The following is a 24454-nucleotide window of genomic DNA, read 5'->3' as shown; positions in this document are numbered from 1 at the left end:
ACTCGTGCACCGTGCTGGCCTTGACAGGGTCTCCGCGGATGTCACTTGCCTCAACAGCCAGTAAAGAGCTACGCGGGGCATCTTTGCCTTTGTGTGTGTACTCATACCTGTCCGGGGAGTTGTTGCGGAGGCTCGGACAGCACACCCCGCCACGAACCGCGGAGGAGGGGCTCCCAGCCGCTCACTTGCGGCGTGATGGGCTCATTCATCTCCATGCAGATCTGTGTGGACAGTCGCGCACACACACGTCAAATACAAATCCTTAACCGACTGTTGGGGTAAGTGCTGTCGGGGAGCACCAATGAAGGCCGGCACAGCACGCGAGGGGGTGGGTGGCCATCAGTGGCGATGTTTACACATCGCACCAGGTATTAGTTTGAGGCCGAGTCGAACTAGGGGAAGCCCAAGACCGATTCAGATAATCGTTGCTGGTGTTGGCCCTGAGCAGGAATCGAACCCGAGTCGCCGGAGTTCATAGGGCAACACACTAACTGTTGCACTACTGCTCCCCACACACACACACATCACGCACATGTGTGTGTGTGTGCATTCGCACACAAGTCCCGTTCTTAGCCTTGTCAAGCTGCGGGGCCTAGCGTAATCACGAACCGTAACTTGGCGTCGCACCCCCCTGCCTTGCATCTCCCTGCTCACACAAACAACGGAACGACGCTCATCTCTGCTGGAGAACAATGGGATGGCCCTGATCCAGTGGTGTTAATTATATTCCTGTAGCAGAGCCAGCGTATCCATAAGCACCGCGGACTTACTCGCAAATGGTCCTCATTATACTGACCCCGAAGGAAAGATGGGTTGGGTGAACTGGGATCTGAACTTACTCTGTGGGATGCCCAATTATCACGCTTTGGCGAGCACTGGGAATAAACGTAATCTGCCGCACCAGCCTTACCTTTTCCAAGGAAACTCTGTCCATGACATCCTGAACAGCCAAGAGTTTGATCCTAAAGATGGGGAAAGGAATATTGATTATTTGTACGGTGAATGACACCATGGATATCGTATGTTCAAGATTCCCTGTTGTCAGGCAGTCAATCCCCACAATTAAATTAATTTTCCAGATTTTTGTTATCACTTTGTAGATAATCATTGTTAGATTCAACGATCACTTCCAAAAGCCATGGAAGTGCCCATCAGGTTCATGTTATGTAACAATTGAAAGTGCCAACCCATTGCGTTGAAAATATAGTTTTTAAAAAACCGTAACATCCCCTTTGTCAGCCCACTGCTGGATGAAGGCCTCGGCCACGCTTGTGTAGCTCATGGGGCTTGCACTAGTCAGGTCGTTCATTGTTTATTCTTTTTATACATCTCATTGTCGACAACGCAATCAAAATCAGATTTTAAAACCTGAATCCGAGCTGTGTTTGGACCATATCTCATGTTGGGCTTTCGCCACGCACGACTGCGGGTGTCTTCCCCAGTTGATAACGGACACAAGAGGCTGCGAACACCCACACGGTGGATTCAAAACCGTCAATCCAAGGCGTTCGGGCGTCGTGGGATGACGGACACATGCGGTGGGGGGGGCAGAGTGTGGGGGACCAGGGGGCGGCACCCACCCGTTCTCCAGCAGCGTCATGCCGATCACCTCCCTGACCCCAGGGTTCTCCGCCTTCTCCGCCGTGCACCTCGTGAGGTCCCACGTGCCCAGCCGCACTGAGGGTCGGCCCTCCGCTCCGTCCGCGCCAGGCAGGCACGGCGACGGAGGCCGCCCCACCCGGCCCGACCCGGTCGCCGCCGCCGCCGCCGCCACCCCCACCGCCGCGCCCGCCGCCCCGTCCGCGACTCCGTTGGGGCCCTGCGGCACGTTGGCGTAGAGAGACGCCGGCCGCGGCCCGTTGCTGCGCGCGCCGTCATGCTTGCCGTTGCTCTCGTTCGGGACGGCGCCGCCGTCGGGCGGGGCCCGCGTTTGGGCCCCCGGGGCGGACGTCGTCGCCGCCGTGTGCTCGGCCGCGTCGGCGCCCAGGGGCCCCACGCAGATCTCGGGCTGGATGTGCTGGAGCTTGGCGGCGCCAATGCCGCTGACCAGCGCGAGGTCTTCCACCTGGGGCACGGGAGACAAACGAAGTGAAGCTGGCGGCCCCATTTGGGGAGGAACGCATTCGGCCCCCGTTGAGTAGGACGTCTGGAGGGAAGGGCAGCGGTACAGGACATGGAGGGGGGGGGGTTATGCAGTTTGTGGGGGCACGACGCAGCTTAGCTTGGCGCAGTTCTCATAGCAACAAAACTTTGGGCCATTTACAAACTGTTGTGGATTCTGGGTTCAAATCTGAGGCCGTACACTTACTACGCTCATTTCAATTATCGGTCATCAAGCGAATCGATCGTCTCAACCTGGCTACCAATGTCATACTATATGAGATAAAAGTTTATTGGCTGGATTTCTGCCTTGCAGGCTGGTGCATGTGTGCGTGGTGATCACGTCACCGTGCACATCTGCGCGGTGACGTCACACGCGCCCCTCCCCCCCCCCCACAGCGTCAAGCTGACGTCACGCCTCCCCTCTCTACCCACCCTCCACCATGGCCGTGTCTCCCGTGCAAATGCAAGCGATACTCATCATACTATTATATCACACTATAATGTCATACTTTATCATACTATAATATCATACTGATGATATCGTACTGATGACATCATAATTTATCATCGTATGATATCATACTATATTCAGAATCAGAATCTTTATTTAAGACTGGATTAATCTGATTGGCTATTAAACAAAGGTTTCGCTGGAGGGAGGGAAGCGTCTTAAAGATCCGCCGGCAGCTCGTCTATACAAAAATAACCCCATAATATTACATTTTATTTCACTAAATGATGCACATTTCCAGCTCTGAGGATGAAAATTAAATATCAGTCTGGCACAGAACCTTATAGTGGGGCGCAAAGGAGAGTGCAGCACCCCTAGCGTGTGTTCTCCATGTTTCACATCGAGGTTGATGAGCACAGGCCACAAAATACAAATCGGAACATTTATTTATTTAAGACACAGATGTCCAGTGGGTGTCCAAAACCACAAATCCCACGGATGTCCAACGCCCCAAATCCGCTGAGCATTCCGCGAAACAAGGGCTCGATTAAACGTTGCGGCATCACAGGTTTCACTCCTTTCTCAAGTTGGGCAAAGTTACAAAAAATGTTGAGGGGGGGGGGGGTTAAAAATAAATAAATAAACGACCGTGACGGTGGTGTGTGTGTGTGTGACCACGAGAGCGAGGCACCAATTCACCCAGCTCTGCCAATGACCTCATCCGGCCGTGTCGGCAGTTTTCCTCTCTGCCGCATCGGTGAGGCAGCGAGCCGCATCACGTCGGTGTGCGCATTAGCGGCCGACTGCTCGGCAGCGAACACACACACACTCACCTCACTCCTGGACGCCAATCAATAACGGGCTTCAGGCTTTAAGTGGATTCAAACAAAGCTGAGGCGAAGGTAAGACGTAACGGTTGAAGAATATCCTTGAAAGAGGTGATGTGTGTGTGTGTGCATCTATCACGTTCAGTTTATTGATTAGCGCACTGCGCTATGAACCCAGCGGCCCGAGTTCGATTCCCGCGCACGGCCAATACCTGAACCGGTCCTGGGCCTCCCCAAGGTCGACTCAGCCTCAAATGAGTACCTGGTGCAGTGTCTAAACATGGCCACAAGGAAGACGACCGGATGTGGTGCTGGCCACCCACCCCTTTATGTGCCGTGTCAGACTTCATCGGTGCTCGCTAACAACACTTCCCCAACAGTCTATTAAGGCTATAACGGGGGATTTTTGTCTTTGTCTATCACGTTCGTATCTTTCTCAAAAACCTCCAGACAAACAATCACCATAATCCATTCTCTATCAAGAGCTGGGCGGCGAACGACCATTTCCACACAACGTAAAAGTGGGCCGCAGCGACGGAGAGGAGAGCAGGCGAGAGGTCACGGCCCAAGTGGAGACAGAGCGACGGCAGTGGGGGGGGACGCGCGACAAACACGAGAGGCTGATCAAGCGACTCGCATTCGGAAGATCGTCGAGTTAGAATCCTGGTTGGGGGTTGGCTCGTCAAGACACGTTCGTCATTAATGCTGCCCCCAAAGGAGAATATACACAAGAGGAGACGTTTTGGGAAATGGCCCTTTACTCAGCATAGCAGAGGAAAAGCCATCACCAACACCCTCGGTGATCACGTCAAAGAATATAAACCACCACGCGAACTGCAGTTATCGTCGCAGCAACGGCTTTTGGCTGGTCATCTAACAAAGAACATCACCGCATCGTGCACTTTCCGATGTGATTCTGTCGCCGTCTGGAACGCTCCTCCCTCCTACATTACGAAGCCACTGGAGCTTTGCACTTTTAAATCATCTACATTGCAAACTCGTTTCTGTATAAAGCTTTCTATGTTTAGTTCGTTGTCCTTCCCCTGCACCTCCGAATAGCACGATTGTCTGCGTACGATGTGAAAGAAGTGCAGCAACATACCTAACTTACAACCTCACCGATTATACACGATTTCCTCTCTCGGGAAGTGCTATTGACGTGCGTGAGTTTTTGGTTGTTGTGTGTGCGCTTGAGCAGAGCTGCCAAAGTAGAACGCACGCACCCAAAACAAAAAACGTTTTGTGCACAGTGGTCCCCTCCCCCAGGTCTCACAGGATCGGGGGACATTCCAGGTGAGTTTGGGCACAACAGTGGCTTGATATTAACTACCTCGCCTGGTATACAGGAGGTCATGGGTATATTGCATGTTCTCCCCATGGTGGCGTGGATTTTTCTTCGGGCCCTCTGGTTTTTCCACGCCACATTTAGAATCAACGTGCGTTTAGAGTATTTGGCTGCTATACATTTCCACATGATGATAAGCCACTTCGTTGAGCTATCATTTGTTGCCAAGTAGCTTCTGAAAAAGAGTTACACTAACTCAGCGCGCCTGACCTGGTTAAATAAAAATAGTTTTTTTACAGAACTAAAACCAGCTGAGTGTTGTGTGGGTGTGTTGGCGTGTGGGTGGATCATCTGTCAGTCATCTCAGTCAGTCAAACCCATAACACCTCTGGGTCCGTCCCTTAACCTGTCATCAGTGATTTCTTCCTCACTCCACGCGATGGCCTAAAACTGCACCTCGCCTGTCGCAAGCGCCGTGGTGACATCACCGGCCACGCAGTGGCGAATGGCAGCTGCTGCTGTTGTTGTTGTAGGGAAAGTCAGGGCGGGGGGGAGGGGGCACCTTGCGGAAGCCAGATATCTGCTGCCGGTACTCGACGATGCTGTGCGCGATGGCGCGCGACACGCCCGGCAGCGTCATCAGCTGCTCCTCCGTGGCCGTGTTGATGTTGATGCGGTCCACGCCGTACGGGAGGCCTCCGTACTCCCTCCCGGGGCCACCACGGTGGCAGCTCAGCGGGCCCCCCATCGCGCCGCTAAACAAAAGACAAAGTCCCCCTTTAACAGGCTGCTGGGGCAAGTGCTGTTACCGAGTAGCACCGATGAAGGCCGGCACAGCGCACGTGGGGGTGGGTGGGAAGCATCACGCCCGGCTGCCTTTGTCGCCTAGTGGTGATGTTTAGACACCACACCAAGTACACTTTTGAGGCTGAGTCGACCTCGGGGATGCCCAGGACTGGTTCAGATATCCGTCACCGATGTTGGCCGTGAGCGGCAATCGAACTCGGGTCGCCGGGTTCGTAGTGCAGCACGCTAACCGCTACACCACCGCTCCCCACACATACACCAAACACACACACGCACGTACGTGCGTAACAGGATGAAGAAAATTATTGCGCGTGCGAACGGATTTAAAACACAATTATTTTTTGCGGCCTTTCCTCCGTTGTGTTCTTATCGTCTTTTCTCCTCTACGACGGCAAGATAGCGTGCGCATGTCATTTGGAAAAATAGTACGCGATTAGTTTCTTGCACGCACGATTTGATGCACGTATCAAATTTATCTATTTATCAGCTTAGGCGACAGTAACACCCGGCAGAAAATACCGAGGGAAGGTGGGGGGGTAGGTGGCTAAAAGTGAACCCCAATGCGTTGGCAAAGCACATAAGGACAATCTGCTATCCAGCCACCTAAATTTAACCACTTGCATAGCAAATGTTCCAAACGTTCTACGCCGTTATTGAACATTCGCAGTTTCGCTTTAGCAAGCTGACGCACGGCACTGGCTAATGTGGAGGGAGCAGGCAGTCCCGGCGCAGCGGTTCCCAACTGGAGGGCTCGCCCTGCCTGGGTTGTGAAGAGGGGTGGAATTGTTTGTAAATGTTCGCAAAATCCGGCGTAGATATTGAAGCGCATCAGCAACTTTGACACCATTTGCATTCTTAAGATGCGGTGATAATACCTGAAGCTTAAGAGTCTAGTCTTTTATGACTGCCTTAAAACCACATAATTCAGAGCTGGAATTAGCCAACAGAAGCGACATGGGGTTTATTGTGCAGCTATTGGTGACCAGGCTGAGACCACCAACTTGTAACAAGTGAGACATCTGTCAAAGAGTTTCATAGCTCATCGGATTCCTCCAATATTCTGATTTGAAAAACGAAGCTTTCATCTGGGTGGATAAAACCCAAATTCCACTGTGGCATCTCAGCGCTCCAATGTAGAACTCTCACCCTCTGAGCCACACGGCCACCTCTGAACTCCTCGCAACAGTCCCAACTACGAGCTAAGCGCTCGAACGACACACGGCGCCAGCCGACACGACGATGCCAAATGACAACGCGCAGACCAGCGTCCTCCAGCGTCCTCCAGCCGACGGCTCAGAAGGGAGCGCTCGGTCCTCGACGCTTCAGACACTCTCTCGAGAGAGAGAGACGGCGGGAAAAGGCTACGGCGGCTGCAGCACGGGGTGGGTGGGGGGTGGGATTGAAGAATGGTGCACTCCAAGTGCTCTGCGGAGCCGCCCATTGCACAACCGCCACCCGTTTGCACGTCTATTTTACAACGTTTTCACGAGTCATCAACATGGCTGGCTTTTGACCGAATACGCCCGATGGCTGGCATTGGTTACTCACGAGTCGTTTCAATTGTGAACATTGTGTGTTGGGCGCAGGTCCGTGAAAGTGATATGAGGGTTGACATTGGGTCCGCGGGTCCAGAGGGGATGGGAACCGCTGGACGAAGGGGGTGGGCGGGGGGCAGGGGGGGGTGGGCGGGGGGTGGGGGGGGTTTGGCAGGAAGGGGGTAGCGGTACCTGCTGCGAGCGAGGTGCGCGCCGCCACCGGCTCCGCTCCCTACTCCAGTCTCCTCTCCGTCAGTGACACCCGGCGCTGGTGCCGCGAGCCCGGCGCCGGTGGCATCCGAGAGCGAGCGCGGCGGGACAGCCCCCTGCCGACGAGCGTGGCCATGAAAGGCAATGGGCAGACACGCGGCGGCCGTGTTAGCGCGACTACCCAAGACAACTCCCACCACTATCACCGCAGTCTCACCACGTGACCACATCCCCGCCCGGTTCCCACTCAGGGCCCCACAAGACGTCCTCCCGTGGGACCATCTCTCACCGACTGTCACCAGAGTTGTGCTCGACCCCGACCGGATTTCCCACCGCTCTCTCCCCATCCTACTCCCAGCAGACAACAGCCCCAGCCCTGTCTCTGGGCTCCGTGCCTGAGGCTTAAGCGAGTCAAACGCCATTAGCAATAGACCGGCATACCGGGATAGCCGAGTTGTTTATTTTGTTTCACCAGGTGAGAACTCAAGCGGCCACGAGGAGAGAAAATGCGAGGCATTAGTCCGCCAGTCGGCGGACTAATGCTTGCTGTGTTGTAGTCTCAATTGAGTCATTTGGGGGGAGGGGGCATTTTCTAATTTGGCATGTGGTTTTGCCAAATTCTAACATTAAGGCCTACGTGTTAAAATGTCTGGCCATCACGCGCTTCTGCGGCCGCCTGGAACGCGCTTCCTTCCGATAAAGGAAGCCACTGGAGATACGCACTTTTAAATCTAGATTGAAAACGCATTTCTTTAGAACTGCGTTTTGTGTTTAGTGTAGTTGTCCTTCACCCGTACCTCCAACTAGCACAGTTGGCTACGTATGGTTTGAAAGAAGTTTAATATACATACATATAAATTGGAGGCACTCTAGAAATCAACAGCTCTGCACTGCGTATGCAAACGGTGTGCAACATTTCATGATAATAACACGTACAAGTACACGTAAACCAACCTTCTAAAAACCCACAAATCATCCACCGATGAGAAAAACAGATGCCAGCGAATGAGACGAGGGCTCGGTAATCGCGTGGGTTTGCTCAAGTCACACCGTGGCCTTGACATCACGTGGGGGCCGTATTCAATGAGGGCCCTCCTCTCGCCGACTCGCGCTCTCGTCGGCTCGGGCACCGAGCACTTTAAATCCGGCTGGGTGGCTCTTTTGAGATTCGGAGCGCTCGGCTCATGATCGCAAATGTCCCCACGTGGAATGTCACAACGCCAGCCCATCATCTTTCAGGGGTTGCCAAGAGGGCTACCGCTTTGTTGAAAGGCAAGAGAAGACTGTTTTGGATCGTAGCCAAAAATGTAATTTGCACCTCTGGTTTGGGGCCACCAGCTGAGACAAAGCCCCCCCCCCAGAGAGAAACACTTTTGATTACCATTTTGAAAACCATTGCAACTCATCCGTTCGTTCCAGCTGTTATTGTACAGGGCACATGAACACATCAACTCAGACCAACAGATTGCTCTGTAGTTGGGCAGGCAGGCAAGCGGCCATTCATTGCTCCGTACAGGTACAATTTGTTGCCTTTATTGGACCGAAAATATCCACGCAATAATAATGATAGTTTAACATTTTTTACAATGAGGCCTATAGCGTGGTAAGCGCTGCTCAATGAAAGCCTTGTGGGCCCGTGGAGGAGTGGGAATGTTATTTTTGTTTAAAAATAAAAAAGACGTTTTTATGCATCCATCATCTTGCGTGCATGCACCGCTTCCAAATATGTCCACGGCAAACGCGCGATGACGAACTGTGTTTGTTTATTTTCCGCAGCTGCTTGCAACTTTTGCAAAAGGACGTCGCCGTTTATTTTACTCGGAGTATATTCACCACCGCGGCCGCCTGGTCCCAGCAAGAGAATTCTTTCGCTGCTCACAGTGACGTGCGGTGATCACAAGGCTGCCCTGTTCCATCTCGTGGAGGGTGGGGAGGGGTTTAAAGTTGCCTATGCACTGTAGATAAAAGGTTTGTTCGGCAACTCTGGGGGCCCCTCCAGCCCCCTTTTGCTAAGGCCGATCACGCTCTCCTCGATACCGCATCATCGGCGAAAAACCCCCAATGCCTGCGATGCCTCCGTTTTGTGGAGCGAGGTCACCATGATTTCCTGCTCGAAGGAGCGCCGAGGAAGCACTCGCATCTCGTTCACAGCCGCGAGACAGCTGCGGATATTCCACGATCGTGTGACGGAGGCGAGTCCATCCACTGGAAGAACACTCTTGGCAATTTTCCCCACGAAGCGGTAGTGTTTGTGTCAACTCCGGAGGGATGATGATGATAGTGGGCTGAGTCAAACACCAAGCACAATTTCAACTCGCTACCATACAATTACAAGCCACTCGCTCTTCCGCTAAACCACCTACAACACTATGTTTAATACGACTTGGTAAACAACAACGGCGTTTAACCATCTGTGACAAGACGCAAACTGAACAAAAACTTGAAAACTGTGCAAAGAAGCATGGAGAGATATATGCTTAAACTTTACATTCAATATCAATATCAAGGTGCCATCAGTGCAAAGGCCGTGTTTGCCACCACCACCGCACCTCCACAACGCTCTGTACCCTCCGCCAGATCCCGCAACTGCTGCATGGTAGATACAAGATCTGCCCTGAGAGTGTCCCAGCACCATGGGCATGATGGTGCCGAGATGTTAACTACCTCGCCTGGTATACAGGAGGTCATGGGTTAGATCCCGACCTTGATGCTGTATATTTTGAGTCTGCATGTCTCTCTCCCTGTGGTCGCGTGAAATATTCTCCAGGCCCTCTGGTTTTTCTCTCCACATTTAGAATCGACACGAGTATTTAGCTGCTATAAATGTCCACGTGATAAGCCCCTTCGTTGAGCTATCATTTGTTGCCAGGTCGCTTCTGAACAAGAGCTACTGTACATAGCTGAGTGGGACATTACGTGCTAAATAAAAAGACAATTTTAGTTTTATCTGCTCTCATGCCTTCGCCTTGGTCGCCAGACTTTACATTGATAAAATTACACAGCGCAGCGGTAGGAACCACTACACCACCGTTCTCCGCCCCCTTGTGGGTTTGACCTTCCACGAAGCTCACGGATCCCCTCCTAAATCTCATCCACTGCACAAACCATGGCGGTAGACGCGGATACCTGATGCACAAATGGAAAAAGAACTCCAGTAGTGCGCGACTGTGAGTCATCCAGAACAGACTGTAGTACAACGTGCAACGCCGCAATCCCCCCCCCCGATCCACAAATACGAAGGCAGACATCGCAGTGATGCACTCCACTGCTCCTTGACCAACCTGAACGCGAGATAGTAGTCGTTGCGCCGCATCTACATCGGCCGTACGTCAAGAAGAAGGAGACCGCTCGGATGTACGCAACGACGCCGCTGGCTTTTAATGGGAAACACGTGCGGAGAGAGCAGCTACAAAAAATGTGCGGCGGCCGCGCCATGTAGGGTCATTGCGGCGGCGCGAGGTTAGTTCTGCGCACGCTGCCACCAGCGCCAGCGCTCGGCCCGGCCAAACCCAGACAGGGTACACGACGGCACCCCCTCGACATACCAAACGTGGGCGCGCGCCGCCGTCATCATCACCGCGACAACCACCGACACCCCACGCACGCGGCCCCCCTCACTCCCGCGTCCGTACAGAGCGCGCGCGCGTGGGTGGGGGGAGTCAACGGTGGCCATCCTCTACGATCAGAATCAGATCAGAGTCGGAATCTTCATTTCTACTGAGAGAGGAATCGATGGGCTATGAAGCTCTCTCTCGACACATGTCCAGGAAGAGGGCGCCGGGGTCAGGAACGTTACAACAACAAACAATACAACAACAACACACGATAAGAGTGCAGAGTATAGGAAAAGTAAACAAATCACTGAAAAAATACAAAACTAAACACATTTTTTCATATTACCAGGTAAGGCCCAATGAGCTATATAGCTATTTTATTATACGCTTTTTTAATTATCCTCAAATCTTGTAACTAAATTTTTACCCACTTCCCAATGTGGTATCGATTGCAAACTTGGTATACTTATGTCATACTGATGACAATACTATATTCGATCATTAAAAATAAATAAATAGATTAAATGTTTCGGCTTGGGTCTAATTGTCCACGCTCAACTGACGTTGGCTGTAAATCACCACAGTCCCTTACGCTATGGCAAGCTTCGGGGTCACTAACCTGGAGTCGTGGAGTTCTGCCATTACTAGTACGGTACATTTCATGAAAGCGTGTTTGAAAAAAAGTTTTTTTTTTTTAATATCACTTATTTCAGAAGCGACCTGGCCACAAATGATAGCTCAACAAAGTGGCTTATTGCTTGAAAATATTCGAGCAGCGAAATAATCTAAATGCATTTTTCTAAATGCGGGGGGGGGCGGGGGAACCGGAGGACAACAGAGGGACGTTTGTATGACCAGGATTTCCCAAACTCCAGCCCATGCTACTTAGTCTTTCTGTGTTTAGCCAATTAACTCCCCGCCCTTCAATAACAACCATGCCGCATGCGCCCACACGTCCCACGTGAAGCGCTAATCAATAAACGCTGTCTGCGATGAGCACGGTTGACTACATATGGTGCAAAAGTTGCTCAACATACATTTATACCGAGCACATGCGCACAGGGATCCCATGCGCACGCACACGGAACAAGAGTAAAAAAAAACAAAGGATCCACTGTATAGCCTTAACAGACTGTGGGGGCAAGTGCTGTTAGCGAGCACCAATGAACACCAGGACGGTAAACGAGGAGGTACGTGGCCAACACCACGTGCGACCGCCTTTGTCTCCCAGTGGCGATGTTTTTACACACCGCACCAGGTACTCATGTGGGGCCGAGTCGACCTATGGGGAGGCCCAGGACCGGTTCAGATAATCGTCACTGGTGTTGGTGGCCGTGAGCGGGAATCGAACTCGGGTCGCCGGGTTCATATTGCAACACGCACACACACTGAGATCTCAACCTTAATTCGAACAGGCCCCATTAATGCAGACCGCATGAATTTCTCAGTGCATCGCTCGGGACGCGTTGAACAATCATCAGGCGTATGATTGGTGGTGGGTCACAAGGACTGGAGACTGGGAAACCCTGCGTATGGCAACACTCATAATTATGACCCAGAAGTGCCCCAAGAGACAACTGGGTGTTATTTTATTTCATCAACCAAACAATCGTCGTCCGCAGAAACGTGGTAAAATTTTATTCGTTTACATCCGGAAAGGTCACAATGAACCTCTTTTTCGGGAGGGCATTTGCTACATTGGGATGTGTGGACAACACCAATTACATTGCATCTATTTATCTACGGGAGGAAATTTGGGCACCACATTGGCAAGATGTTAACTCCCTTGCCTGGTATGCAGGAGGTCGTGGTCTCGATCCCGACCCTAACACCTGCTATATATTTGGAGATTGTGTCTCTTTCCCCCTTGGTTGCATGGATTTTTCTCCAGGTCCTCCGGTTTTTCCCCCCACATTTAGAACTAAACGTTTAGAGTATTTGGCTGCGATACAATTTCCACGTGACAATCCACTTCGTTGAGCTATCATTTGTCACATCTGAAAAAGAGCTACACAGCCCAGTGAGCCTTACCTGGCAAAATAAAATAAAAAATAGTTTCGCTTTTAATTTAGAGAACCCAGAGGAAACACACACAGAAGACGGGAATAACCTACAGCCTCCACACAGAAGAGCGCCAGAGTCAGGAATCGAACCCAGGTGCTTCTGCCTGTGATGCGCATGAGTGTTACCACTCCGCCACCACCCTGCTTCTATAAATAACTGCGGGTGTACGGTTCCCAGCGGGGTTACCAGATACATAAGGGCGTGGAGCTATTGTGCATGTGCACGTACACGTACAGTATAGCACCTCCGATAATCACGGTTGGCTACGTACGGCGTGAAAAAAGTTCACACACTTAGCCGTTTGTCACTCCACTGTTGGATGAGTGCCCCCCTAACGCCTGAGTGGGCCATGGGGATTATTTGAGCATACTTCACCGTGCTGTTCAGCACAGGTTGAAGACGGGCAATAAAACAATGATGTTGTTGCACCGCTGCACAGTGGAAGCCCAGAGGTCGATAGAGTCCTGGCACAGAATTCCATTGTGGGCGGAAGAGCGTCAAATCGAGAGGCTCCGTTGTGAAGCCTCCTTTTCAAACTCCGCTCATCCTCGCAGAAGCGGCTTTCGGCTAACCATCGAACAAAGAGTCGTCACCGCATCGTGCGCTTTCAGGTGCGCTTCTGCGGCCGTCTGGAATGCTCTTCCTTCCAATGTTAAGAAGCCACCGGAGGTATGCACTTTTAAATCTAATTTGAAAATGTATTCTTTAAGAACTGCTTTTTGTGTTTAGTTTGTTGTCCTTCCCCCCACAGCGAAAGAAGTTCAACATACATAGATAGGTACGTGTAAAGCCTGGGGTGAACCCTTAATGCCCTCTTCTGCTCATCACGTAGCTCCATGAACCCGATGACAACCCTGCTTTCCTCACAAGCGGAAGCTTTGACGAGAGCGGGACACCGCAGGATACGCAACCTAGGCGTCTACCGCATCTACAAAACAATGAAACTGTTGCGTTTGCATCGTCGGTCGGCGTCGTTTAACATCCGGCCCGGTAAACTTCCACCGACCTGGGCCGATGCTCAGTCACCGTTCCAAGTCGACGGTGACGACGACTTGGGCCGACTGGTCTACGGGGCAACGCGCCAAAATCCCGGCACGCTCTTCTTGCGCCGGTCCCAAGAACGTAAAGGCCGCCATGACGAGCCGGGTGGGGCACGGCACAATTTACACACCGCGACAATAATCCCCCTCGATGTGCCAGAGTCGGATCCGCGGCATGCCAGAATGTCTCCACGCTCACGCCGTTGAGACGTCACGGCATTCATCTTCGTTGGCAACCCCGAGCCAAACAAGTGGAAATTCCACATTCCCAGTGCGGCCGCTTACTCTTTTACTGACCCAGATCTGGTGGAAATCCTGGCTTGCGCCCCCGCCCGCGTGTGCGCAAACACACGCGCGCACACACGCGCGCGTCCTTTCTCGCCACGTAAATGATTCCATTTGCAGCGTCGCTACGGGCAACCGCCTCTATGTGGAATAAACACCGCTGAAGAGAAACGCTATCGGTTTATTCATTATTATTTTTTATCATCATCATCGCATTTTTTTATTTTACAGTCAAATATTTTCTCAGGACACCCACCCACCCTTGAAACGCCTGCCGACCCCCACAAAAAAATCCACCAGCTGTCCTCAACACACAGCCAGGGCTCTTTAAGGAATCCGTGCAGGATTCACAGGGGCACACATTTCAGAATCAGAATCTTCATTAATCCCGGAGAACTCCGGGATTGTGAAGCTCTTTTTACAATGATGTCCAGTAGGGGCGGGTCACATAGTTACAATAGGAGAGGCCGTTTAAACCCAGGGTCTATCTTCTTGGTTCTTTCGGTAAAGTCAAGTAGAAGAGAAATAATAAAATAATAAAAATAAAACATAATAAAATAATTCTCACGACGTTTCGGCCACAACGCAAGCAGCCGTCCTCAGACGCTGTCTCCCCGACAGACCAAGAAGATGAATCCTTGCAGTCACGAAAGCTTTAAATCGAAACCCAAAGTCCAGTCAAAATTATCAATAAACGTGCCTCCGTCCTTCAACGGTGGAACCCGTGAGTGGAAATTCCATATTTCCATGACAGGGGCCAGTCCATCCAGATACTAACCACAGCTGTCTATTCACAAAGCGCTACTAGTTTTTATCAACCCCCAAGGAACACGATGGGCTGAGTTGACCAATCGACCGAACGTATTACTTTCACATTGTCCTGAGCGCACCGAAGACCTCACTGCCACCCGGATCAGATTCCATACTCAAGCAAACAAATAATAATAAAATAATTTTATTCCCTGTCAATCTACTGCTGTTAATCATGGCCACCACCTCTACTCTAGCGATAAATGAATGCCCTGTAGAAATTACTGAGGGGGGTGCAGGGGGGGCGCCAAAAGTGAATCCGATGCATTGGCAACACACGCAAGCGTGTCTCTCTCTCTGACAGCCTGAACGGAGCCACCGAACCCGACAAGGGCTCAAACGTTTCGCCTGCATTTCACTTCAGCACGCCCATCCATTGCGCATTGGCTTGCGTTGCAGTCTGGGGCAGTGGTCCACAAAGCGACCGCTGGTGGCCCGCAAAGGCGTTGGAAATGCCATGGCGGAGCTCCGGATTCTACTTGAATTCACGCTAATGATTCACCTGCTAAGGATTCCGAGGATTCAATGGTCAGGCCCAATGCTCAGAAAGCCACAAGACACTGGAATGTACATCGAGTTCGGTGTTCATGTCTGACGTTGACGGTCAAACTAAGGCACCATTAGACACGTGCAGGGTTCATTGTGAGTGTCAGACTCGGAGACGTTATGACAAATTTGTCATCTTTAGGGTTTAGTGTTCACTATCAAGGCTTAGTGTGGCTACGACACCTTTAGTATTCTTAGGATTCAGGTATAATGCCTAAGACAACTTAAATAATATTTAGGTTCAGCGTAAATGCCCACGGCTCAGAGAGTCTAAGGTATCTTTCAGATTCTGAGGGTTCCGTGATTAAATGCAATGTTCAGGGGGCCAGACTAAGGCCCCTCTAGGACTGTTAGGGTTAAATGGCAAGGCCCGAGGCTCAAGGAGTCAGACTAAAGAGCACATTTACAGCGTTCAATGTCAATGCCCAAACGCTTTAAAGCCTGCTTCAAAGGTGCAGCACTGGTGCAGGCAACCTTCGAGTAAATAGACAAACGAGTAAACAGGCAAACGAGTACCGCCCGCAAGAGTTCCCACTGCGAATGCGTTAATGAGTAACGCCGGTGAACCGTGCGCGCATGCCAATTAACTCGACTCAACGAGCATAACGCGCGTGCCCTGCACGCGATGTTTGTCAAGGTCGAGGAGGCGTTAAAAAAAACAACGCAAGCCAACTTCATTAAATGTTGAAGCTACCGAGCAGCTGCATGATTTATATCCCCAGGCCAGGCCTCTCGCTTCTGAACTCAATCGGGCATCATGAAGCGGAGGAGCTGCAAGCGCGGCCCGTTCTTGGCACGGGTTGGAATCAATACTCAAAAACACCAAAGCTGTATTACGGTTTCCAAACCAGGGCGAAAGAGCAAACGATGCAGTTGAGTGGCCGCTTAACTGACTGCAAGGAACAGACTGCTGATGAGGGCAATGCCTCCGACGTGGGGTTAGTGCGGCGCTCCTGGTTTCCAGTGCGGCAGTAATAATAACCATAAAAAATACAACGTGCCGTCCGCTTCACGGTTGACGTTAAAGATCCCCTGACATCATTCGATACGAGTAAAGCCATTGACTGTGCCAGCGTCAGGATCCCAATAAAAAAAACACATTCCTGCGGAGGGAGCTGGTAGGAACGTTGCGTTGCTCGGTCAATGGCCAGGGTCAACGGCGGCGTGGTGTATTCTGCAAATATGCCCGACTGTGAGGGCGGGCACAAGCCGGCGTGAGTAGGTCAAACGTTGAGTTTTATAAGGGCACCACGGGGTGACCAGCTCCTCCACACCCAGCCCCACCCTCCCCACGCAGCCCCTCCCCATCCTCCCCACCCAGCCCCGCCCCACCTAGCCCCGCCCCACCAAGCTCCTCCCCACTCAGCCCCTCCCCACCCAGCCCCTCCCCACCCAGCCCCCCACCCCCCCCCCACCCAGCCCCTCCCCTCCCAGCCCCTCCCCACCCAGCCCCTCCCCACCAAGCCCCACCCACCCCACCCAGCCCCTCCCCACCCTCCCCTCCCCACCCAGCCCCTCCCTCCCCACCCAGCCGCTCCCTCTCCACCCAGCCCCTCTCTGCACGACGGACGGACACAATAATCCCCTGTGGGCTGGTGTAACCAGGAGGTTCCTACCAGTATAATACATGTGTTGTGTGGTAAATGACGACGCTGAGGCAGGTCTTCAAGTAAGGGCTTGCGCTGGTTTATTAACAAAGGAAGTAAGTAAACACCAGGGGTAGCTGTCCTACACTCGGTCCTTCCCTTGGACCCTTAGCTCTCTCCACTGCTAGCCTACTGGCTGTCCCTTCGCCTTGCGTAACTACAGCCGGCTCCTACAGACTCCCAGAGCTCTACCCCTGGCAGTCTCTTCAGCCCCCTTCAACCGCTCTCTCTATCCCGGGCCCTCCCAACGACCCTGCTTTCGTCACGGGGCCCCCCTTAAGTGTAGAGAAGTAGCATGGGGACGTAACGTCATACGCGCTGTGCGGTGCGATGACGTCATGTCTCCTCGTGGTACTTAAGGGGGACCCCCGTGATGAAAGCGGGGTCGTTGTGGGAGTCCGGGATGGAGAGCGGTTGACGAGACAGCAGAGGGTAGAGCTCTGGGAGTCTGGAGAGAAGCCGGCGGCAGTCGCTGAAGGTGCTGCTCCCCTCGGTCGGTCGGTGTTGGCTGAACCCCCGATCATACTCGAGAGAGAGAGAACCCCAGAGCTAGCCGAGCTAGGGACAGACAGAGCCGAGGGTCCACGTGAAGGACCCAGTGTAGGGCACCTACCTCTAGTGATAGTTGTCACCAGAGGTGTGGACTCGAGTCATGTGACTTGGACTCGAGTCAGACTCGAGTCATGAATTTGATTACTTCAGACTCGACTTGGACTTGCATAACAATGACTTTGTCCCACCTCTGAGATGTGGACTCGAGTCATGTGACTTGGACTCGAGTCAGACTCGAGTCATGAATTTGATGACTTCAGACTCGACTTGGACTTGCATAACAATGACTTTGTCCCACCTCTGAGGTGTGGACTCGAGTCATGTGACTTGGACTCGAGTCAGACTCGAGTCATGAATTTGATGACTTCAGACTCGACTTGGACTTGCATAACAATGACTTTGTCCCACCTCTGAGGTGTGGACTCGAGTCATGTGATTTGGACTCGAGTCAGACTCGAGTCATGAATTTGATGACTTCAGACTCGACTTGGACTTGCATAACAATGACTTTGTCCCACCTCTGAGATGTGGACTCGAGTCATGTGACTTGGACTCGAGTCAGACTCGAGTCATGAATTTGATGACTTCAGACTCGACTTGGACTTGCATAACAATGACTTTGTCCCACCTCTGAGGTGTGGACTCGAGTCATGTGATTTGGACTCGAGTCAGACTCGAGTCATGAATTTGATGACTTCAGACTCGACTTGGACTTGCATAACAATGACTTTGTCCCACCTCTGAGATGTGGACTCGAGTCATGTGACTTGGACTCGAGTCAGACTCGAGTCATGAATTTGATGACTTCAGACTCGACTTGGACTTGCATAACAATGACTTTGTCCCACCTCTGAGATGTGGACTCGAGTCATGTGACTTGGACTCGAGTCAGACTCGAGTCATGAATTTGATGACTTCAGACTCGACTTGGACTTGCATAACAATGACTTTGTCCCACCTCTGAGATGTGGACTCGAGTCATGTGACTTGGACTCGAGTCAGACTCGAGTCATGAATTTGATGACTTCAGACTCGACTTGGACTTGCATAACAATGACTTTGTCCCACCTCTGAGATGTGGACTCGAGTCATGTGACTTGGACTCGAGTCAGACTCGAGTCATGAATTTGATGACTTCAGACTCGACTTGGACTTGCATAACAATGACTTTGTCCCACCTCTGAGATGTGGACTCGAGTCATGTGACTTGGACTCGAGTCAGACTCGAGTCATGAATTTGATGACTTCAGACTCGACTTGGACTTGCATAACAATGACTTTGTCCCACCTCTGAGATGTGGACTCGAGTCATGTGACTTGGACTCGAGTCAGACTCGAGTCATGAATTTGATGACTTCAGACTCGACTTGGACTTGCAAACAATGACTTTGTCCCACCTCTGAGATGTGGACTCGAGTCATGTGACTTGGACTCGAGTCAGACTCGAGTCATGAATTTGATGACTTCAGACTCGACTTGGACTTGCATAACAATGACTTTGTCCCACCTCTGAGATGTGGACTCGAGTCATGTGACTTGGACTCGAGTCAGACTCGAGTCATGAATTTGATGACTTCAGACTCGACTTGGACTTGCATAACAATGACTTTGTCCCACCTCTGAGATGTGGACTCGAGTCATGTGACTTGGACTCGAGTCAGACTCGAGTCATGAATTTGATGACTTCAGACTCGACTTGGACTTGCATAACAATGACTTTGTCCCACCTCTGAGGTGTGGACTCGAGTCATGTGACTTGGACTCGAGTCAGACTCGAGTCATGAATTTGATGACTTCAGACTCGACTTGGACTTGCATAACAATGACTTTGTCCCACCTCTGAGGTGTGGACTCGAGTCATGTGACTTGGACTCGAGTCAGACTCGAGTCATGAATTTGATGACTTCAGACTCGACTTGGACTTGCATAACAATGACTTTGTCCCACCTCTGGTTGTCACCAACCCTTGTTAATAAACCGGCGCAAGCCCTTACATGAAGACCTGCCTCTGCGTCGTCATTAAGAACACAACAGGTAGACTACAGTTTAGTCGACTGGCAGGTCTCATGCGGTGGAGCACACGGCGGCGCTTCTTCTTTCGTATGGATTAATACGATTAGGATTAAAGGTGTAATTTTAGATTTGTTATCCACTCAATTGTTTGTTCAGGCACTCCCACCTCTCCGGAGCTCCACACTCGTGATGGGCCCTTCCGCCAGCAGCGACACGAACAAGTAATTGCGGGGCTGCGCCTTTACCTCTCACGAGTTCAAAACAAAAGGAAAATAGTACACTTTGGCTCTTTCGGTAAAGTCACGTAGAAAAGAAAATCAAATAGTAACAGAATACAAAGTTTCGATTGCAACACAAGCAACCATCATCAGGTAAGAATGAATGAGAGTAAACTTGGAAACACAATGCAACACAACACAGAGAGCCGGCCAACACAACAGCCAACACCCCACCTGGCTGACCACGCTCAGCTGTTGTTGTTTCTAAGTTTACTCTCATTCATTCTTACCTGATGATGGCTGCTTGTGTTGCAATCGAAACGTCGTTTTCTATTATTATTTGATTTGATTTTCTACGTGACTTTACCGAAAGAACCCAAGAGTAACTCCTGCAGTCACGAAAGCTTCGAATCTAGTTTGATAATAGTACAGCGAGCATAAGATCTTTCCAAGGTCATGCTAGGGCATTCAACATTTTTAGAAGTCCACATTTTTAACTATAAACAGCTCGTTACAAGCCCTCGATGATATTCGCTCGCCTTACATGGAAATAACGACCAAAATAAACAAACCTCGGAGTCTCCGGGGTTTATTGAATTTTATGTTTTACTCCCTCGGTCTTCAGTGGGGGCGGAGGGGGGGGGGGAACGAGTGAGTCAATTTGTTCTGTTTAACAAACCCAGCTGACCTCACAGAACTGTGCTTACCGGATGCCCCCTAACAACTGAAATTAGCCAAACGTGAGCTGCGAGCTCAGGGACATCGACGTGTTTACGGTGGCAAACACTCAACTTACGTCGCCTCACGAGCACCCACGAGCAGCAGAAAGCCTCCATTCATTATGCATTATTCAAGGCCAAGGTCAACACGCGAGGTCACGGGGTCACCGACGCGCTGCTACCACCGCCACTGCGTAGGCCGCTTGCGTGCTTCTGCTCGATTCCCTCAGGCTGCCCGTGGACCCAATCCCCAAGGATCTTCTCCCGCAGCTTCTGACCAATTGTACAGGAGAATCAAGGATACCAACGACACCACGCTTGTACTTCCCCAAAAAAACATGCCAACGTCAGGGCAACGTCGGGGCAACGCTGGACCAACGTTGGCCCAACGTTACTCCAGCGTTCCATGCTGGACTAATGGGCGCCGTGGTGGTGAGGTGTTAACTCCCTCACCTGATATGCAGGAGGTTGTGGATTCAATCCCGAACCGATGCCTGTTTGTTTGGAATATGCATGTCTCTCCCTCCCCGTGGTTGCGTGGATTTTTGTCCGGGTCCTCCGGTTTTTCCCCCCACATTTAGAAACACGCGTTGAGTTCTGGCTGCTATAAATTCCCACGTGATAAGCCACTTCGTGATCATTTGTGGAAAGGTCGCTTCCGAAAAAGAGCTATATAGCTCAGTGGGCCTTACCAAGTAAAATAAAGAAAACTGTTTATAGTAAAAACTTGATTTGAAGCTTTCGTGACTGCAGGAATTAGCTCTTTGGTTCTTTCGGTAAAGTCACGACACAGAGGCATTGGGTCTCTGTGTGTATATTTTGTGTGTCTCTCTCTCTCTCTCTCTGTCTCTGTGTTGTCTCTCTCTGCTTGTGTCTGTCTTGTCTATGTTGTGTGTCTCTATGGTGTGTCTATGTTGTGTGTCTCTCTCTGTGTGTCTGTGTTGTCTCTCTCTGCTTGTGTGTCTGTCTGTGTGTCTCTGTGTCTGTGTTTTGTCTCTCTCTCAAATTTAGTTCTACCTGATGACGCTTGCTTGTGTTGCAATCGAAACGTCGTATTCTATTATTTTATTTATTTATTTCTACGTGACTTTACCGAAAGAACCAAAGAGTGCTGTTTATAGTAGTTTATAGTTTAGTTTTTCATGTGCACTGGGTCTTTCCATGTGCACTGGGTCTTTCCACTTGCACGTGCAGCGACTGTAGCGCACGAATCAAGAACCAGTGATGTTTATGTTCGCTATTAGACACATGTCGTTAATATGATCATTTATAATAATCGACGTGTCGTTGCACCCCTACCAACCACCACACCATTGCTATAGCGTTATCAAGGTTAAGATTTTACACTTTTAAGATTTATCGTGCTTATCATGGTTAAGATTTTACATGTTTAAGATTTATCATGCTTATCATGGTTAAGATTCTACATGCACCGCAGCCCATCGTCAATAAACCTCTGGGTGAAGGCCTCCCCTGGCAAACCAGTCATGAGGTTGTTTGATATTTACTCTTAATGATAACATTGACATTTTAGTGTGTATGTGTAATCTTGCTGCCTTATGAGATTAGATGAGCATTGGTAAATGTCACTTTTAATTATAGATACCACTAACAAATCGGATGCATGCACTACATGCAAACATCTACTGGCCTGTATCCAAGCAATGGGAATGACTAATTCATGCGATTTTAATGAAAGCAAACAGTGTCGTTCATTATCAAGTCAAAGCGTCTCGCTGCTCAAACGAGTGACGCTCATCTCCACTGTCAGCCAAGGACACTGGCGAATATTCCTCATTTCCATGGCAAGTGCCAGTCCATCCATAGGACGACCATCGCTAACTCTACCAAAGTAGTCATGATTGCTATCGGCCTGACCAGGATTTAAAACCACAACCTTCCACATTCAAGTCTCTGATCACAATACCGAACACCCTGATAGGACTGTAACAGATACAATTCTACAAGAAGTAATCTGTTGTTATCCAGAAAAGGTTTCGCTGATGCCAAGCTTCCATGACCACTCCGACATTTTTCTTCATCAAATAATTTTATTTTTATCTTTAACAACAATTAATGTACACTCGGGTTTGGCAAAACATTACTGCTATCATTTTGCGCCAACGTTACGAGCTGCAGGGCTCACGGAGCGTGGAGACCTGGCTCTACTCCGCTGGAACGCCTTCGTGTCATCCCCGTGGCGTTCCCACGTTCCCCATGTGGTTATGGAAACACAGCACGAGTCAACACTTTGCACGGCAGGGTTCTACTGGAGATGTTTGTTTAGCCAAATTCGATTCGAGTATTACCGCTTGCACGTATGAGATAAAAAAACTGAGTTGTGCCTGGACAAAACCGACGCACGGTATTCAGCTCGATAACATGGCACGCCAAAAGTGCAGACAGGTTACAGAAAGGTATTCTACGTACTTACAGGCACCTTGTGGGCATGCACGTGGATGTCTCACGCACGCTCCATCTCTGTGTGATCCACCACCTCCACAGATGTATTACAAGCGTGCACCACTATCACTCCTGGTGAAGACTGCATTAATAAGTAAACAACTCAGCAGGCAGCACACTAAAGGTAAAGGTGCAGCACCGCAACTGCTTGCTCTAGCCACTGCTGACAGAAGGGCCTCTAGAAGGTATTTGGCCTACTCTTCTACGAACTGCGGTATAGCCATTTATACTGCTGGCTGGACAAGAGGCAGAAGGGGTGGTGGGGGGATTAAATAAACTCGTACCATTGTTTCAACTGCCGAGCCGGAAGAGGAAATCAAACTGGTGACCTCTGGACTGCAAGTCCAGCGTCTTAACCGTTATGCCACATGGCAGCTCCTTCTCTTCACACTGTACTTGCTAAAATAATCTATATATATAAAATCGCGAATCTGTCTGTCTGTGTGTGTGTCTGTGTGTCGCCGGACCATATGCAGTTTCATTGGACGGCGGTTGCCCCTGGCAATGGGTAGAGACGCCTTCGCCGCGGGGTGGACGCCATTTTTAATTCCCGTTAAAAATAGGCGCACGCATTAACACGCGACTCTGAGGTAAATTCATCAAAGTTTCACGTCCTCTTCACTCCCCCCCCCACCACAATGTGTGCAATTACTATTATAGGGTCGGTAGATTATAAAATTATAGCGATTAGACAGTATTATTGTAGCGCGGGGGGGGGGGGGGAACGGCACCCGTACCCAGCCTCAGCCGGGTGTCCAATTTAGGTGAGGCCGGAGGCTCTGCACGGTGCTAGGCCTCGACACCCAACACGCGACTCTGATGTAAATTCAACAAAGTTTCACGTCCTCTAGAGAGTGGTGAGGGAGGGAGAGTGGTGAGGGAGGGAGAGTGGTGAGAGAGGGAGAGTGGTGAGGGAGGGAGAGTGGTGAGGGAGGGAGAGTGGTGAGGGAGGGAGAGTGGTGAGGGAGGGAGAGTGGTGAGGGAGGGAGAGTGGTGAGGGAGGGAGAGTGGTGAGGGAGGGAGAGTGGTGAGGGAGGGACTCAGCCTCAAAACGAGTAACTGGTGTGGCGTATTAACATCGCCACTGAGGAGACAAAGGCGGCCGGGCGTGGTGGATCCAAGTCCCGGGCGAAGCCGGGTAGTACAGCTAGTTAGAGATAAAAACGCATTTTACACGCAACAAAAGTGCTTGTGTAAAGCAAGTCAGGCTTTTGGCTCAACAGTACTGATTTAAGCGCTGGGTTGGCTCTGATATTTACGTGCAAGGGAAGCCAGGATATCTATTAATTCTGGCAGGAATCCTGCCAAGAGGCTCTTTGTTGAATT

The 24454-nt window shown here is 50.8% G+C and overlaps 1 protein-coding gene across 2 annotated transcripts in view; it reads right to left on the bottom strand.

The window, feature by feature from the left end:
* LOC133356001 (endonuclease/exonuclease/phosphatase family domain-containing protein 1-like) overlaps positions 1 to 24454 on the bottom strand; it is a 35510-nt gene that overhangs the window by 6874 nt on the left and 4182 nt on the right. The window contains exons 1-6 of one of the 2 annotated variants that reach the window (XM_061573477.1): positions 10500 to 10584; positions 7201 to 7334; positions 5229 to 5421; positions 1581 to 2065; positions 911 to 962; positions 108 to 221 (exon numbers count right to left, since the gene is read on the bottom strand). In XM_061573477.1, coding sequence (XP_061429461.1) covers positions 108 to 221; positions 911 to 962; positions 1581 to 2065; positions 5229 to 5414 — 837 coding nt within the window. In that variant the 5' untranslated portion in view covers positions 5415 to 5421; positions 7201 to 7334; positions 10500 to 10584. Of the gene's footprint in view, positions 1 to 107; positions 222 to 910; positions 963 to 1580; positions 2066 to 5228; positions 5422 to 7200; positions 7335 to 10499; positions 10585 to 24454 lie in introns of those variants that run through there. The other variant, XM_061573476.1, reaches the window with a different exon arrangement.

The sequence above is a fragment of the Lethenteron reissneri genome, chromosome 52 (genome assembly GCF_015708825.2).
Source record: "Lethenteron reissneri isolate LAM-NWPU_2019-01 chromosome 52, ASM1570882v1, whole genome shotgun sequence".
Lineage (NCBI taxonomy): Eukaryota > Metazoa > Chordata > Hyperoartia > Petromyzontiformes > Petromyzontidae > Lethenteron > Lethenteron reissneri.
This window is presented reverse-complemented; position numbering and strand designations above follow the sequence as displayed.